Raw genomic sequence first — 16,290 nt, forward strand, 5'->3', positions numbered from 1 at the left:
GATTCATGGTTAAATTATAGACCAAAGTGAAGATGTTTGACAGTGAAACAAAACACAAAAAGTGCGTCAGCTGTTTAAACCAGTGTTGCCAAAAAGATAATAGCTAAAAAATCACTCTTTATAAATGGGGTAATTTTTTTTAACTTTAACTTTTGAAGAACACAGATATACTCGTATCACACATTTTAATATTTATTTTGTCGTTAATTTTAAAACTGTTAATTCTTAACATCAATATTTTTGTTGGTTAACTAAATATCGCAATACATCTAATCAAATGAGTCAGACTGTACACATTTTTTTCCTGCTGTTTTGAAATTCAATCTGTATGGAGGAACATAATATGGGTGAAAAAAAAAAATATTGTTTTTCATTATTTTTGGTTTTATTTTTTTTTCTTTAAATTTCAATTGAACGACAATTAGATCGCAAGTAGATCAACTTTAATTTAAATCATTTACCAATCAAATTCACACGGATAGGAATTTAAAAGTTTTGTTTTACTTATTTTTATTTTTTTTTTGAATGAGTGTTTATGTCGATTGTTTGTTTATATTTAAACAAAAATAAAAAATGAATGTAGGTATTTAAAAAAAAACAAGGGTGGGGTTATTGAAATGCAACAAGTCCGGTTTATATACTATTGTATATGATCCATGTAATCTACGTAACATTATGTAATGCAATAGTATTATGTCTTAGGTATGTACCACATACAAAACTTTAACTCAAGTACTTTAGATACAGTTGGTATAATAGGGTACAATAGGGATTAGGCAAAAGAAACAAGTGCGTAATTTGAAACTACAATATATACTTTATATTAATAATTTATATTTAAAATACAATCACGTATTTTTATTTCGAGTAATAATCTATACATTAATATTTATTTCAATTAAGTTTTTTAAATTTTATTTTAAGTCACTATTAAATATATTAATTTTCTAGGAAATAAACTATCAAAATCGACCACATTTAGGAAATGGGATAATATTAAATTCTCTTTCGACTTTTTCAAATCTGTATTAGGAATATCTTTAAAAAACATGAAATCCCTAAAATTCAACTTGATCCCACAAATTTGGTTTACTTAGAAAATTCGTTTGTTTTGGATTATTTATCGCTACTTTTTCTAACCCAACAAACATTAAATAAACCTACATTTTGTTAAAGAGTATTGTAATTAGATTTCGAAGTTAAAGGCCCTGAAACTTTACTTAGTGACATAAATTAAGTAGAACATTTAAACAAATGTACACACACTTGTTTAAGTACTTCAATAATCATAATTCTAAGCGGCAAATCAAAATATTTAAGAACAAGACGCGTGCGCCAACTCAATAAGGTGTTCAAAAATTCAAGGACTTTACTATAAACAAATATTGTGATCTAGATTTGTAGATATTTAACAAAGTATAATGTTTTTAAAATTGCTTAAATGAAGTTATTTGGTTAAATATTTAATCAATTGATATGGTTATTTGTTATTTATAAATGCCTTAGTTGTTTGACGTTATCGATTTGAATTTACTCGAAAAAAAATATACTTGCTAGCGACACAGAAAAGCAGGTACTATAATATTTGCTTTCACCAAAAATGAACAGAAGTCAACTGTTTTTTAAAACATTTAAAAAAAGAAAAGATTACTCATACATTTGAATATAAAATTGTTTACCTCTGTTTCTTTTGTTTTTGCGAATTATTAACGCGTGATCAAGAAGAAACATTTAATGTTTACAATGTGAAAAATTTCGAAAAAAAACCTTTAAAACCAAATTGCGACGCTTTGTGATACTTATGAAAACAAAACTGGTCTGCAAGGCTTTTTACTGGCATTAAAACTGAAATTTTCTAATGGATTTTGGTGGCCAAATTAAAATCCGAATTCACTTCTTAAAATTCGAAAAAAACAGCTCTTTTAATCTATCTAAACTTATGAAACTTCAAACGTTTTCTTACAAAAATCTAACGCTAAACCATTTTTGCTTAAATGGTTTTAATAAAAACGAATCTGTTGTAATGTTAAAAACTGGTATTTTTAAAACTTGAACAAGAGTTTGGATTCGAAATAAGCCTAAAAATTAAATCAAAAATGTATTTTCCAAAACTATTAAAGTATCAAATTAAAGTTCTTCACGAAAGACTCATAAGGAATGAGAATCTCCTGAAACCAAATATAAAATACTTAAAACGCTTTAAATGTTTTTTTTTTAAAGAGAAAGATTAGTAATTTTTTTAAAAATCATAATTAAATTATTTATTGTTGAAAGATATTTTAACTAAAGCTTAAACAAAACGTTTTTGGTTGTTTTTGTCATTTTTAAGGGGCATATTTTAAAAACCTTATGAAATAGAAAAATTTAAAGTCGAGATTCGGATTTAGGGAATCTTAATTCTTTAAAAAAGTATTCTTTTATTTGTGCAAAAGAAAAAAAAACTTTATTTTGTAAACTTTAATGAAAAATTATGGCATTATATTCAACATTTTTTTGTTCTTTTGTGAATTAATTGACTAAACAATTAAAGTATTTAAAAAATAGGAACAAATCTGTTGTATGGTTAAAATTTCAAATATCTTAAATTAAATGTCCACAATATTAAAGTTAAAAAATGGTCTCCGAAGCGAATACTAAATTTCATCGCATTATTCTTTCAAGAGCGTCTTTTGAAATCACTAATATGCTTAAAAAACAATTTTTGTAAAGGGGTTTTATTAAAAACCAATTTAACAATTTAAATGCGATTAACATTTACTTACTTTTAATATTTAATCAAATGTTTTTAATAAAAATAGGAATGAAGAACAACCACATACAAAAGTGGGGATAGAATTTGAATATTATTCTGCTCAAGAATGGAAAATTTTTAAGAATTCAAAATTTTCCATGACCATGCATATCTTCACAACACACGCAAAGAGTGAACGGAATGAAAGGTATAGAAAATCAAGGGTTTAATTTTTGTCAATGGAAAAATACCAGGTGCATACCTAAATAGGATGCAGGTATACACGAAAAAAAAAAAAACTAAAATCACATCTAAAGATAGGAATAGATTGCATCCAAAAATGTAATAACAATAAATTATTCAAAATAATCTCCAGAAACCTTCACTTTAAAAGAGGAAAATTTTATATTCATTAAAAAACGAGGAAGACTTGTCGGGAAAGTTGTTATCAATAATTTGAATTGAATGGAATTTTTTTAATGTTTAAAGCCGAAAAGGTTATAGAATATTTTAATTTGTAGATAGTACATCCAAAAAAAAGTGTCGAATCCAAGAATTAATGTTTTTTGAAATTACAAAAAGAACTTATAAAAAAATTGATTAAAATGAACAAAAAAGGAGTTAAAAATAAATTGTTAATGTTTTTAAAGAACTTTCTGAATACATCATATTTAGGTAGTAGGCTTTTTTTTTGGGGTCTCTATTAAAATGTATTCTCGAGGTCTTGAAAAATCGAATTGGGAAAAATTGTAAGTTGGAAAAATTAAAACTCATAATTGATTGTACACTTAAATGCCAAAAAATTATTTTATTTATGTTTTGTAGGAAGATTATTCAATAATTTTGACTGTATACTCCATATTGTGAATGATTGGCATTGTGAGTACGTTGAGGTTTGCTGCACAAGATCACGTACGCCATACTTAGCTGCTTGATGTATAACGTTTGTTGTATAGCCATAGAGCAGTATTAACTGCTCTGTCACCTTCAGAAGCTTCAGTATTATTGTGATACTTAAAGGGAGAACTTCCATTACAAACATATGCCATATAAAATTGTTTGTTTATAATAGTTTAATAATAAATAATATCTAAGGTAATTTGAAGAAAAAAAAGTTAATTTTTAAATTTATATTAAGTGTTTTTTTTAGTCTCAGAAGGGTTTCGAACAAAGTCCGAGGATATCTAAGGAATTAGATGTCAGAATATGACATCTGTCAATATAGCTGTCATTTTCTTCTATAAAAACAAACAAAAAAACAGATTCACAATAAAATTTAAACAAAGTAATTACAGTAGTACCCGTGGCGTGATGGTTATAGCGTAGGACTGTCATGCTACTTGGCCACTTAAAAGTTTTTTTTTTCACGGATACTGCCCTTTGCGTAATTCATGTCATTAAAAGTGATTTCCGAAATTAGTCGTTCGGATGCAGCTTAAAAACTGTAGGTCTCCTATATTCCTGAAAAGAATCGCACACAGGAATGGTTGACAGTTGTATGCATGTACTTATAATGAGGATGAAGATTCTGATGCTTGTGTTCAGTGTTTAACTTGGCCGGCTCAGTTTATTTTGGACTCTGAACAAGCTCAGAATACGTTAAGAAAGAATAAAGAAACATTTAACTTTAAAGCTTTGAACGTGCAACAACAACAACAGTTACACAATTTGTTTGACTGTGCAGATTTTGCTCTTTACTTAAAAAAATCTCCATTAAAGGCTGCAAATCGGAACTGATATACAACATAAACTTGAGATTGAGGAGAATAACTGGAAAAGGTGTTCTTTTGGTCACATGAACATAAAGAACACTCTTAAAAAAGAGCCATTGGCCCTCAGAAAGACATAGATAGATACATTTTAACCCAGTAGCACAAACAGAAAGAAGGACTGGATGAAAAACAGTCATAAAAATGAATCATGTATCTGTCTTTGCGGATGGTTCTAAAACGGGGCAAGTGGGTAGAGTCTGTCATCTTTTCATTTTATCCTCCCCGAGGAAGATCAATAAAGCATCCAAATTACTGCAGTGTTTTTCAAGAAGAAGTACTGGCGGTTTCTGAAGCATTTAAGCATGCTTCTTCCGGCCATGCTATTTGGAATACGAATGCATAGACATGTTGATCGGCAGTCAAGCAGCAATCAAGGCCATATCTGCCACTGTCTCGAAGTCAAGACTGGTATAGCAATGCCGTAAGGAGATTCTATTACTCAGCGAAACCAACATGGTTACCCTTTGTTGGGTCCCAGGACACTGCAACATTAACGGTAATGAAAAGGCAGACAAATTGGCCTAAAACCGATCAATGCTCTGCCCAAGCCATATATCAATGATATACAGGCCAATGGAACAAGTTAGTGCAGCAGGCGGTTAGCTCTTGAAACTTGCAGAGTTTCTAGAAATGTAAGGCCAAAGATTTATAAAGGTAAACAAAATTCCTTTTGCAACTAAGTAGTATTTACTTACCCTTCCTAACGAGTCATAACTCATTGGGTACCTACATGAATAGAGTGGGTATCGGCGTATCTGATTAATGTAAAGGATGTGAGGACGAATCCTTGCGATAGTCGTTGAACGCTACAGGAAAATACTACAAAAGTATTTGGCATTACTTTTGGCGTTCAACGCTATGGTGTTTCTTGGTTTCTAGGTATGGCTTGATGTCAACTTCAAAGTTTAACCAAAAAAATCAACTTATCTGATTGGAGTTCCAAATCAGGGAGTCAATTTTGTTCACTTAATAAAGAAACTCCACTTTTAAAATAGTAAATAAGTACGAAAAACAGTTGCTACATTGAATTCAAAATTGCAATTAATTTATTTGTCAAAATGTCAGCATATATATTCAGAATTTTGTATATAATGCTCGGTTTGATCCAATTTAAATTTATTTGAGACTGTAATCTTCTCCAGTAAAGAAAGTGCGCATTATGGGAAAAGTTAAGGAATTAACTATTGAAACTCGATCTGCGATTATGACCCTTATTGAAGAAGGCTATTCGCAAAGAGAAACTGTCACAAAACTAAAGATATCCAAAGGAGCAGTTCACAAGGACCATACAGCGTTACTCTAGTACCGGCGGTTTTAAGGATAAACCGAGGTCAGGACGACCTAGAGTTACGACAAAAACCGAAGATCTGCATATCATCACAATAAGCAAGCGTTCTAGGAAGAAAACAGCACCACAAATACGCGCTGAGATCAATGAAACCCATTATCTGTATCAACGATACAACGAAGGTTAAGGCATGCTGGACTTTTTGGGCGCGTTGCAGTGCGGAAACCACTTCTACGACCCCAAAACAAGATCAAACGGTTAGAATGGGCCAATACCCATAAGGATTGAACAGATGAAGACTTCAACAAAGTCTTATCGAGCGATGAGGCCAAGTTTGAGATATTTGGCTCAAATCGCAGAGTGTACGGAGTGATGGGAAGAATGGATAAAGAAGTCTATAAAACGATATTAGAAGACCACGTTTTGGTATCTGGACTCCGATTAATCGGTGAAGGTTTTGTATTCCAGCAAGACAATGATCCGAAACACACTTCAAAATTTTGCGGGGATACCTAAAACAAAAAGAAGATGAGGAAATTCTAAAAGTAATGGTATGGCCACCGCAGTCTCCAGATATTAACCCCATTGAGCTCCTATGGGAAGAGCTTGACGGAAATTTCCGGAATCACTACATAACATCGGAATCTGCTCTTTGGGAAACTCTAAAAAACTGCTGGAATAATATTCCATAAAAAAAATACAAAACCCTGTAAAAAGATTGCCCAGAATTGTAAAAAAGAATATTGATATTAAAGGAGGTTTTTTTGATGAAAACTTAATTTAGAGCTTTGATTGGTTTTTTAAATAAATAATTTATGTTTAGTTCAAAACTAGTTTACATTTTCCTATCATTTACAAATAGACATGCTCTTCACTTTTTTCACGTATTAACTTTTTTCCAATAATTTCAGTCAAGGGGATAAAACTCGATATTTCTCAAATTTCAGAGGTGGTCTCAAACTTTTGACCGGTAGTGTATATCCACAATTCCTGACATTACATTTTGAAAAAAGTACAACTTTTATAAACTTTTGTTTTTTGATTAGTCGTAGTTTAAGTTGAGTTCAAGTAGACATGCATTTCTAACCTTTTTTCGTTGCATTGTCGAGAAGAAAAGCTCAATTTTAAATGTAAAACACTTTTAACAAATCACAATAAAATATTTAAATAAAAGAATACAAGTAATATCTTCTAAATTCAAAAGTACACTAGCCCAACATTGAGCTCAGACAGAAATTCGATTTTAAGATTTGAAAAAAACTTTACATACTTTGAAACAATTAAAATTCAAAGCACGTTCAAATCTAAAAAATATTTATAATGTTTCCATTTGTCAGAAAAAAAAATAATAATATCCAATCCATAATATTTATTTGAATCGCATTTATCTCATAATTTTGAATTAATTGTAAATTAAAATAAGCAAAAGTGTTGGATAATTTTCACATTACCACGGCAACGCACTGTTTAGGCTTGTTTATAATTTGATTCTAAAAGAGGTTTGAATAAATGAAATACAATTATTTTTTTAAATATAAAATAAAATTCTTAATTTTACTTGCATAGTTCGTAAATAATTGTCTAGTTCACTAATTCATAAAGTTGTTCAACTGTAAATCAACTGTTCAGTCTTTCACTTATGATCTTAAACAAAGTAGTTCAACAAAAACAATAAAGTTCGGTAGATACAAGTTCATTATTCATAAAAATATGTTCCAAAAATATAGTAATTTAAGTATCGTTTGCTGAAATAACTATAAAATAACATGATGCAAAAATATCATCATTATTCCGACCGTTTTATTTCAAATATTAGACAAACAATTTTATTTAATTAAGAAACAATTAAATGCAATTTTATAAACAAATTAAAATGAACGCTATCTCACAACACCTTCAATTAAACTTTTATGCTCAGATAGAAAAAAAAAACAATTGATTATACTTGTTTCTTTACAAGAAACATTATGTTTGTACAGAAAGTAAATTAATTATTGTAATAATTATAGACTTATGAATATACATATTTTAATGTATAGAATAATTGCGATCTTTAATTACTGATATGTTTGAGCGAGTCGTCTATACTGGTAACTACATATGTATATTAAAGAATATACTTTTTTTATCTAGCCCAACTTCAAATTCATTTAGTTTTGCCACTCATCACATTATGATACTAAATTGTATAAGATTCCTCATTAACAATGATGGAACTACAAAATTATTAAATTGAGATGCAACAAAGCACCTAGTCGCGGTGGTATTTCAGCAGAATTCTATATTTGTTTGAAAGCTGCATTTGACACGGTAAGCAGGAAATTCCTGACATACATGCTTTCAATAGTCGGTTTATCAATCAAATTCATAAGGTTCTACGAGAACATGATTGAGGACACTGTAAGTTCAGCTGTTCATAACGGTCCAAAAATAGACAAACAACTTTGAATGCAAATCCGAAGTTCCTCAAGGTTGTGTCCTAAGTCCTGTAATTTGCTTCTTTTTATTTAATTTGTATAAATGATTTTAAAGTAAGGATTAATGATAAAATTGTTAAAAAAAATTTTCCACTCCAAAATCCAGTCCAAAATAAAGAAACTTTAAATGCCAATCCGGAGTTCCTCAAGGTTGTGTCTTAAGTCATTTGCTTTTCTCTTTTATATTTATTTTTTTTATAAATGATGTCAACGTAGGTAAGGATTGGTGATAAAATTGTCAAAATTTTCTTTCTGTTTTGTGTTATCTTTTTTGACAACCCACTCCAAATTCCAGTCCAAAATCAAGAAACTTTAAATGCCAAATAGGGGTTCTTCAAGGTAGCGTTTTAAATACTTTGGTTATTTCTATGCTTATAAATGATGTCGAAAATCACATCACAGGGGAATTGGTAAAAATCGGGGATGAAACTGTCAAAATTCTATTTTACGCAGACGATTTTGTTATCTTTTCTGACAACCCACTTGCTCTTCAGCTACAAATTAACAAACTTTGACAATTTTGTAATACGTGAGACCTACAAAATAATTATGGTTTCAGATCGTGTAACAGCAGTTTGAGAATTCAAATACATTGGCTATAAAGGTATAACTTAAACGTACATTCATATTTGAAAGAAAAAATGAAAGCGGCGAAAGTAGCTAAAAACGACGAATGGTCTAATTTTTTCAATACAAATTCCGTTGATCCAGCTTTAAAATTTAAAGTGTTTAACGCAACAGTAAATAGTTGCTTTTGATATAGCAATGAAATAAATGGATACGAAAAATTGGAAGAACTGGAAAATGTTCAGAGGAATATTTTTAAAGGAATTTTTAGACAGCCAAGGAACACTCCAAATTATGCCATCCACGTCAAAACCGGCATTCCACAAACATTTTTGAACAATCTGAAGGCAAATGCAGATTACATAACCGAGCTTATGCTTCGGATCTTCAAATCTCCGAAAACAGTGTCCTCAAGATCTGTTTTGACCAGGGTTATAGCTCTGTCAAAAACTGGTACGATGGTTAAGCACAATTTTGCAATTTCACTACGAACTGATAATCTAGAAGAATTAAAAACGTCATTTTACGACTGCAAAGCCTGTATACATGTATTTCAGCAATGTTCAGCACGATGCTCCGAATAATCGTCAAGAAATATCTTTTAATCTGGGAAAAAAACACTTTAGAAATGAGCTCTCAGTTAACGAAATGAGCCTTATCTTTAAAGTAAGAACAGAAGAATATAACTATAGACCTCATAGATTTGACATAAATCGAATCTGCTTGCCTTGCAGCCTTGATCGGAACTAAAATATAGAGTTATGTTCGTTTTTACAGGACATCCAAAGGCTATTTTTGCAAAATGTTTACGGTCATTACATGAATGTACGAATATCGTGAATAGAAGCCAAGGTTTCAGCTCGAATGGTAACTTCCCAATGTTTTTAAAAACTGAACCGAAAATGTGTTTTTGACTGATTGATAATTGAAAATCTAAGTTTGCCAAACAAAAACAAAATATTCTCTAGCTTAAATCGAAATAGCCTGCAGTTGCCGTTTGCTCTATTAACTTATTACCCGACCCCAACCAGGTCCATAAATTTGAATTCTCAATTTTTAAATTCATAACCAGTTTTTTTTTACCAATGATGATAATATAAATAAAATGGAATTCCATAAAAAAAAACAATATTAAAAGTAACAACCTCATCACACACCGTACTCCGTCTATTGGTAAGTTCTCAAGAGGAATGCCATAAATTGGAACTGAAGATCGAAATATCTTTATTAATTAATGCTTATCTAAACTTAAACATACATATTTTCAACGAAACCAGTTTAATCTCAGAGCTGCGCTAAGCTGTGAAGTTCTATTGGTTCCTGTTTTAATAATACAAACAAAGATTAACATAAAATTATCTTAAAAATTTTATGTTTAATTGGTTAATACCGGAAACATAACAAAAAAAATTAAGATAAATTTCAAAGATCCGTAAGTTCATAAGGAACACTTGCTTAACTAAATGATGGATTATTAAATTACTTAGTAGTTATTGAAAGTAATTTAATTAATTGTTTCTACGAGTAAACTTAACACTGTGTTTAAGATGAATTTATCATTTTCATAGAAATAAAGCATACATTTAGAAGTACTTCCGCATGGAGCTACATTAAATTTATATCAGAACTCATTCAAACCAATACGTTCTTTAGTCTCAAAGACCTCAATACAAGAGTAACCTTTAAGGCAAACGCTCTTGAAAGACGTGGAAGTTACATTATTAGATAACGACTTTGAAATTTAATGCTGTTTTTTTTCTACAATCGAGACTAGTAAATATTAGACAAACAAATTTTTTTACTAGTATTAACCTAGTTTAGAAAAATGGCACCATTGTTACTGGATGATAATATAAAAAAAAGATATGCTGGAAAAGGTAAAGTAAGCTGAATTTACTTGGTTAAACAATACTTTGAACAGTTCATATGGTTAATTTATTGAAAAATTAGAATTCGACTGAGTTTTTCCTCATTTCTTCATCAAGTTCTGTAGCGTAAGAAACTTAATTTATTCGACCCCAAATTTGGGGATCTAGGAAATTAGAACCTGGTTTAGAAATATTTGTACATCTTTGCCTTGATCTTTAGGTAATAGTTTCTTATTTAATTGGATACCACCAGAATTTCAAATGTGAAATGATAATATTTTATTAGGAAATGTATTTATGGACGTAGACAAGTCCAACTTGCAACAGTTTTCAGATAAAAATAATAAGATAAACTTATTTTATTGACTTTGTGCATGCTATTTGCAGTCATAATTACCAGAAAGCTTAAGACTTCAAAAAACTTCAAATCTCAAAAGGTCATTTTGGTCACGAAAATTAAAATTAAATTTTTTTTTATAATGTACAGGCGCTCACTTTTAAAATACCCTTAACATGTTTACGCTTAAACACAGTGCCATGGTAAGAAAATAGGGATGGATTTCCAAGGAGATACCGGTGCACATTATTCTTAAAGTTCTGAATATCAAAATGGGAGGAAAAGTAAGAGTTGGCCGATGTACGGTAAAAAAAAGAAATTGAACTTAAAGGTAAACTGATGAGTATTACTGGAAGTATGAGTTCATCACTGAGTTGTTTAACGCGTGGAACGCATCTGACTAATTCGGCAGAACAATGATTGTAAAAATATTGGTAAAACATTGCGGTGGTTTTCTAGCGTTTTAAAGGTTGGTGTCCATTTGAGAGTAAACGTGCTGCGAGTCTCTCAAGTGGACATAGTCTGGAAAGTAGCTCGCGGAGAGTTGAGTAATTACTTTCGACATCCGACCTTTTTGAAAGTCACTCGCAAATGGACACATGTGTTTGCCACTATCCGAGATAAGCTCCCGGAATACCAACACAGTTCGTATTTTGGGAGTTGCTGTCGCGAGTAAACTTGGCAAAGCAGTGGACATTGGAGGAAACTAATCAACTTATTGAAAACTATGAGTCAGTTGAATTATTGTGGAGAAATTGTACATACTGGAATCCGAAAAAGGTACTGAAGGCTCCCGTATGAATCACCTGCACGGATCATAGAATTAACTTTTAGTTTTTCTTTCAAAAATGATTTGCAATTCATGTGCTTACGGGATGCAAAAAATCTAATTGTTGCCAGTACACGTTTGGAAACTGGTATGGCTTTCCTTAATTGGGTATCTTTTTTTAAAAATTATGGGTCCAACGTTTTGTATCAACAATTCAATTTCACTAACTGACAAACGGCAAAAATTTCAAAACTGTTGAGGATCTTCAATTTGAAGCTCTCTTGAAAGAGCAGCCCTCGGACAAAATTGGTTACTTTTTTAAGAACAGTGCCGATAATTAAAGCAGCTGCAATTTCGCGATAGCAACATTTCTTAAAAGTTGGCTCTTAAATGGACAGTCTTCCGAGAGTTGCTCTCGAGAGTTAACTAGCAGAAGTACTCTCGAATGGACACGCACCTTAATGTTTTGGCTATAGTTCTATCGCCTATCATTTTCAAAGCTCTTTTTGGATTCTATCTTAAAGACTTAAACTTGCTTGAGGGGCATCTACCCAAATATGCAAACTATACATTCTAGTTTTAAATGAATTAAGGCTTTGCACATTTGTTGTACCGTCTTAGATATCATTACCTCCTAGCAGCATATTAAGCAGTATCTAATATGTGATCATTTCATATGAGGCGATCTGTGATTCACTTTCCGAGTACTTAAAGTTCATTATTTTCCTGGATGCAAATGCCACTCGTAGCCGCATTAAATTAGGAATTTCAGACTTGAAACCATCCAATCAACATCAGGGTTTCCATTACCATTGAAAGAAGGAACGTGAGTGCAATCGGACGATAGTTAGAGGATGTGGTGGATACGCCTTTTTTTGGGAATGCTTTTTCCATCCGCTCTTTAAAGCAATATGGGGCATACTATCTGGGCCAGCGGAGGTGTGTATGTCAAGGTCTCTTGCAACTGCACGAGTTCGAAAAAGGGTTTGTCCCATCGTGTACGCTAAGAACAGGAGGACACACACGATCTCTGGTAGCGTCGATTTTCCAGCAAACTGTGCTGCAGGAAAAACGCTTTATCAATCGAGCTCACAAAAGGAGGGTCATTGGAAAACAGCGTCGAAACCGACAATAACGTAGTGTTACGCACATATTTTAGAAATATTTAAATTTACTAGTTAATCTATTCCACAAACAAAACTAACTTAACTTTAATACTTTTAAAAAGTTCAAAAGTCGTTCAAGCAAGGCACAATTCATTTTAAAATATAAATCCCTATTCACACGTGATTGATTTTTAAGTTTATGGTCCAACCTATAAAGTCCAACAAAAGAGAGTTCACCGAAGAAGCATCATCATTAAATTGAAGAGTATTAATTTTTGTTTATTGAAGAAGAAAACAAAGTCACTAGAAAGTGACGCAAACCGCACATAGAACGATCTATGTTATGTGAATAAAGTTAGATCATTTTATAGTATGTCAAAATATATTTCTCATGGATCACGTTCTTAAATCATAAAATTATTTAATTTCTGTACTTTGAAATAATTTAAAACCAATTTCCATTCAATTTGTATGCACAACAATACAAAATCTTGACTTCTGTAAAAGATTTATTATAATTTTAAAAATTTACAGTCTCAATCGTATGATGAAGAGTGTACAAATTGAGGAGTGACCATCATCAAAACAAACAATGCAAGCCTCAAATCAATTAAACATACTTGAAAGTTAATAAAATCTACATTTATATATTGTTGTTGTTATATGATGTAGATGATGACTCCTCACGCACGAGAGGTCTATCTTATTTATATTTAGTAAATAAATGATTCTTTCATTTGCAATGCAAATACTTTTTTTAGCAATTTGTTTACAAGCTTGTTATAAATTTGAAACTTTTTTTTGTGAATGAGACCAAGGTCGCAAATGATTACAAAAACAATGTTATCGTGCTTATGAGTCTACAGCGACATCTATATGCAACAACGTATACTTTAAAAAAAAAGTTAATGTTATTATGTTAATCTTTGTATTAATTGTAAATTGCAAACACACACAATATATTGACACAGAGGTGATGAGGAGAAATAAATTTAAGTTAAAGATCAAAAGCATCAAAAGTCAATATTATATTTTTTGATTTCCTTATTCGACAGTCGATATAATAGGTACATAGTTACTACTTATTGTGTACTTAAAATAATTCAGGGTTGGGGGAACACAATGATTGATTTAAATACTTTGAAAAGCTTAAATTAGAGATGTTAAGTGATGTTGCGACATAAAGGTAGGTCGAGATGACACAGTTTACGTAAATGTTGTATAAACAAAAAAATTGTGTTATCTTAAGGCTTTCGCTCAGTATAAACAAATATGACTCAAATAAGTGTGCAGCAGTACACACAACGTGGGTTTGATTATTATTTTTATCAGAGTAGAGATCTTAGAAATCTCATAGACTTCGTGCATGCCAAGATTTTGAACACGATCAAGATTATGATTGTAGAAAAGTGGCAAAGTGGAAACAATTTTGTACCACTTAAGAAAAATAAAAGGCTTTATTATATACAAATTGAAAAATCTAATAGGTGACGATTTGTAAATTAGCAACTAATACATTCCAGAAGCAAACATATTCTCAAAATGTGGTGAAACGCACACTAGGAAAAGAAGTTAGTGCTTGAAAGCAGATGTGGGAGCACATTGGTTTTGTATTCCTGGGAATTGAATGAACAAATACAAACTGGGAAAGACAGAGTGTGGTAAGGCATTCCACATTCGCGTTGTACGACTAAAGAACAAATATCTATATTTGACAGTACGTCTGAAGTCGGTTATGTCTTCTGATCTGGAGGAGGAGACAAATTTCTTCCATCGCCTTAGGAAACCTTAAATTTATAATTTAATGAGCTTATCATATTTTGTCGTTGCAGTCCCACATCCGTAGATAGGGGATTCGAGTCTGAAAACGAATATTAAAATCTGAGAGTGAATGTATTGAATTAGAAGTTGTAGACAGGAGTCCATTATAAAATTGATAAAAAGCGTTCGAGATAGAACTTTGTGGTTTGTGGAGATGAACCACGAGATTAAAAGTGGTCCACTTTTAATCTCGTGGTTCTTGCTTTCTGCGAAAGCCGTACTGCCGGTTATTAAGAGCTGATAATTAATCAGCGTTTCTTCATAACAATAGCGGGGATACCACGTACAAGCGGATTTATGTGTGTTAAGATTTCTAAGTACTCTTGCCATAGTAAGAATCACTAACGCGCTCAAGTACAGTCGGAGTCATAACACTCACTGGCAGCGTTAAATTAGCCGCGATCTGCTTAGCAAAGAGATTAGCTTTCTCTAAAGAATTAACAAATAGAGGGTCATTAACAACGAGGGTAAGAACCGAGAAAGTAGAAAAATTCCTCAATGACCAAAAATGTGCAATGCCTTTGGTATATTGGAATATTTTGATTTCTTTAGGTGTTTTCATTCCCAAAAGAATCCAATTTGTGATCATAATGAGCGCTGGCGTCAACGTCACTGTCCAGGAAACATATTGACCAGTTAAAGATCCTGAAATAATCATTGAGATCGCCCCAGCTGGTTTCTCGTATTGCCAAACGGTTCTTCTGGCAATACAGATATAACACAATGGTCAGATGTGCCTAGAGGATTTAGGACACTAATAGTGTAGAAATCAAGATCAAAGGTAAGCAACAAGTTATAAGTTTTTGTGCTCGACCTTCCATGTCCGATATGCGAGTGGTCTTGTTGACAAGCGAAGTTAGATGGTTCCTTCAACTCAGCAAATACCTCAGTTCACACTCCTACTGGTGTTGTGTGACCTGAATATTCAACCTTAAATAATTGTGACAATTGTGACAGACAAAGCATCAAATTCACTAGAAGCAATAGGGAACTATGTGCTTATTTAAGGAATATTAAATTGGTGCAAAGACCATATTGCGGCAAGAGCTAATAATCAACATCATTCCTAATAATATTATGATTTAAATCCAAAAGCGCACAAAAGAAAGGCGCTAATAGTCTCCAGTAGTAATAAACCTTATTAGTTAAAAAACCACCTGTACAATTCTAACTATTGTTTATAAGCTTTTGCCATTAATCAATAAGCTCAGTGCCATCATAAGAAATAGATATTAAACTAGTTTCATAGTCAAAACATGACATAAAATGTTATTCAAAAGAAGTACCTACAAATTTATCATACGTATAATCGTGCCAAGTAGCTAATAAATGACGTCGTAGGGGGAGTTAAATATTTGTTCTGGCGTAGCCATGCAAATGTAATTATTTCTTCATTTTATATACTTATTTATTTTGTTAACTTTAACTTAACTTCTAGATTAAAAATTTTAATTAAATCAAATAAACAGTTACTAAAATGTCTTTTTTTTCATAACTAAGATAAATAAATAAAGACGCACGTGCGTCAAAAAACTTTTCATTATAAACCAATAC

The 16,290-nt window shown here is 31.4% G+C and overlaps 1 protein-coding gene across 18 annotated transcripts in view; it reads right to left on the minus strand.

Moving 5' to 3' along the window:
* LOC129954025 (TLD domain-containing protein 2) overlaps window positions 1–16,290 on the minus strand; it is a 331,572-nt gene that overhangs the window by 52,961 nt on the left and 262,321 nt on the right. The window contains exon 1 of one of the 18 annotated variants that reach the window (XM_056067643.1): window positions 6,879–6,908. The exons of the other annotated variants lie outside the window; for them this stretch is intronic. Coding sequence (XP_055923618.1) covers window positions 6,879–6,893 — 15 coding nt within the window. The 5' untranslated portion in view covers window positions 6,894–6,908. Of the gene's footprint in view, window positions 1–6,878; window positions 6,909–16,290 lie in introns of those variants that run through there. 18 annotated transcript variants of the gene reach the window in all.

The sequence above is a fragment of the Eupeodes corollae genome, chromosome 1 (genome assembly GCF_945859685.1).
Source record: "Eupeodes corollae chromosome 1, idEupCoro1.1, whole genome shotgun sequence".
NCBI classification, from domain to species: Eukaryota; Metazoa; Arthropoda; class Insecta; order Diptera; family Syrphidae; genus Eupeodes; species Eupeodes corollae.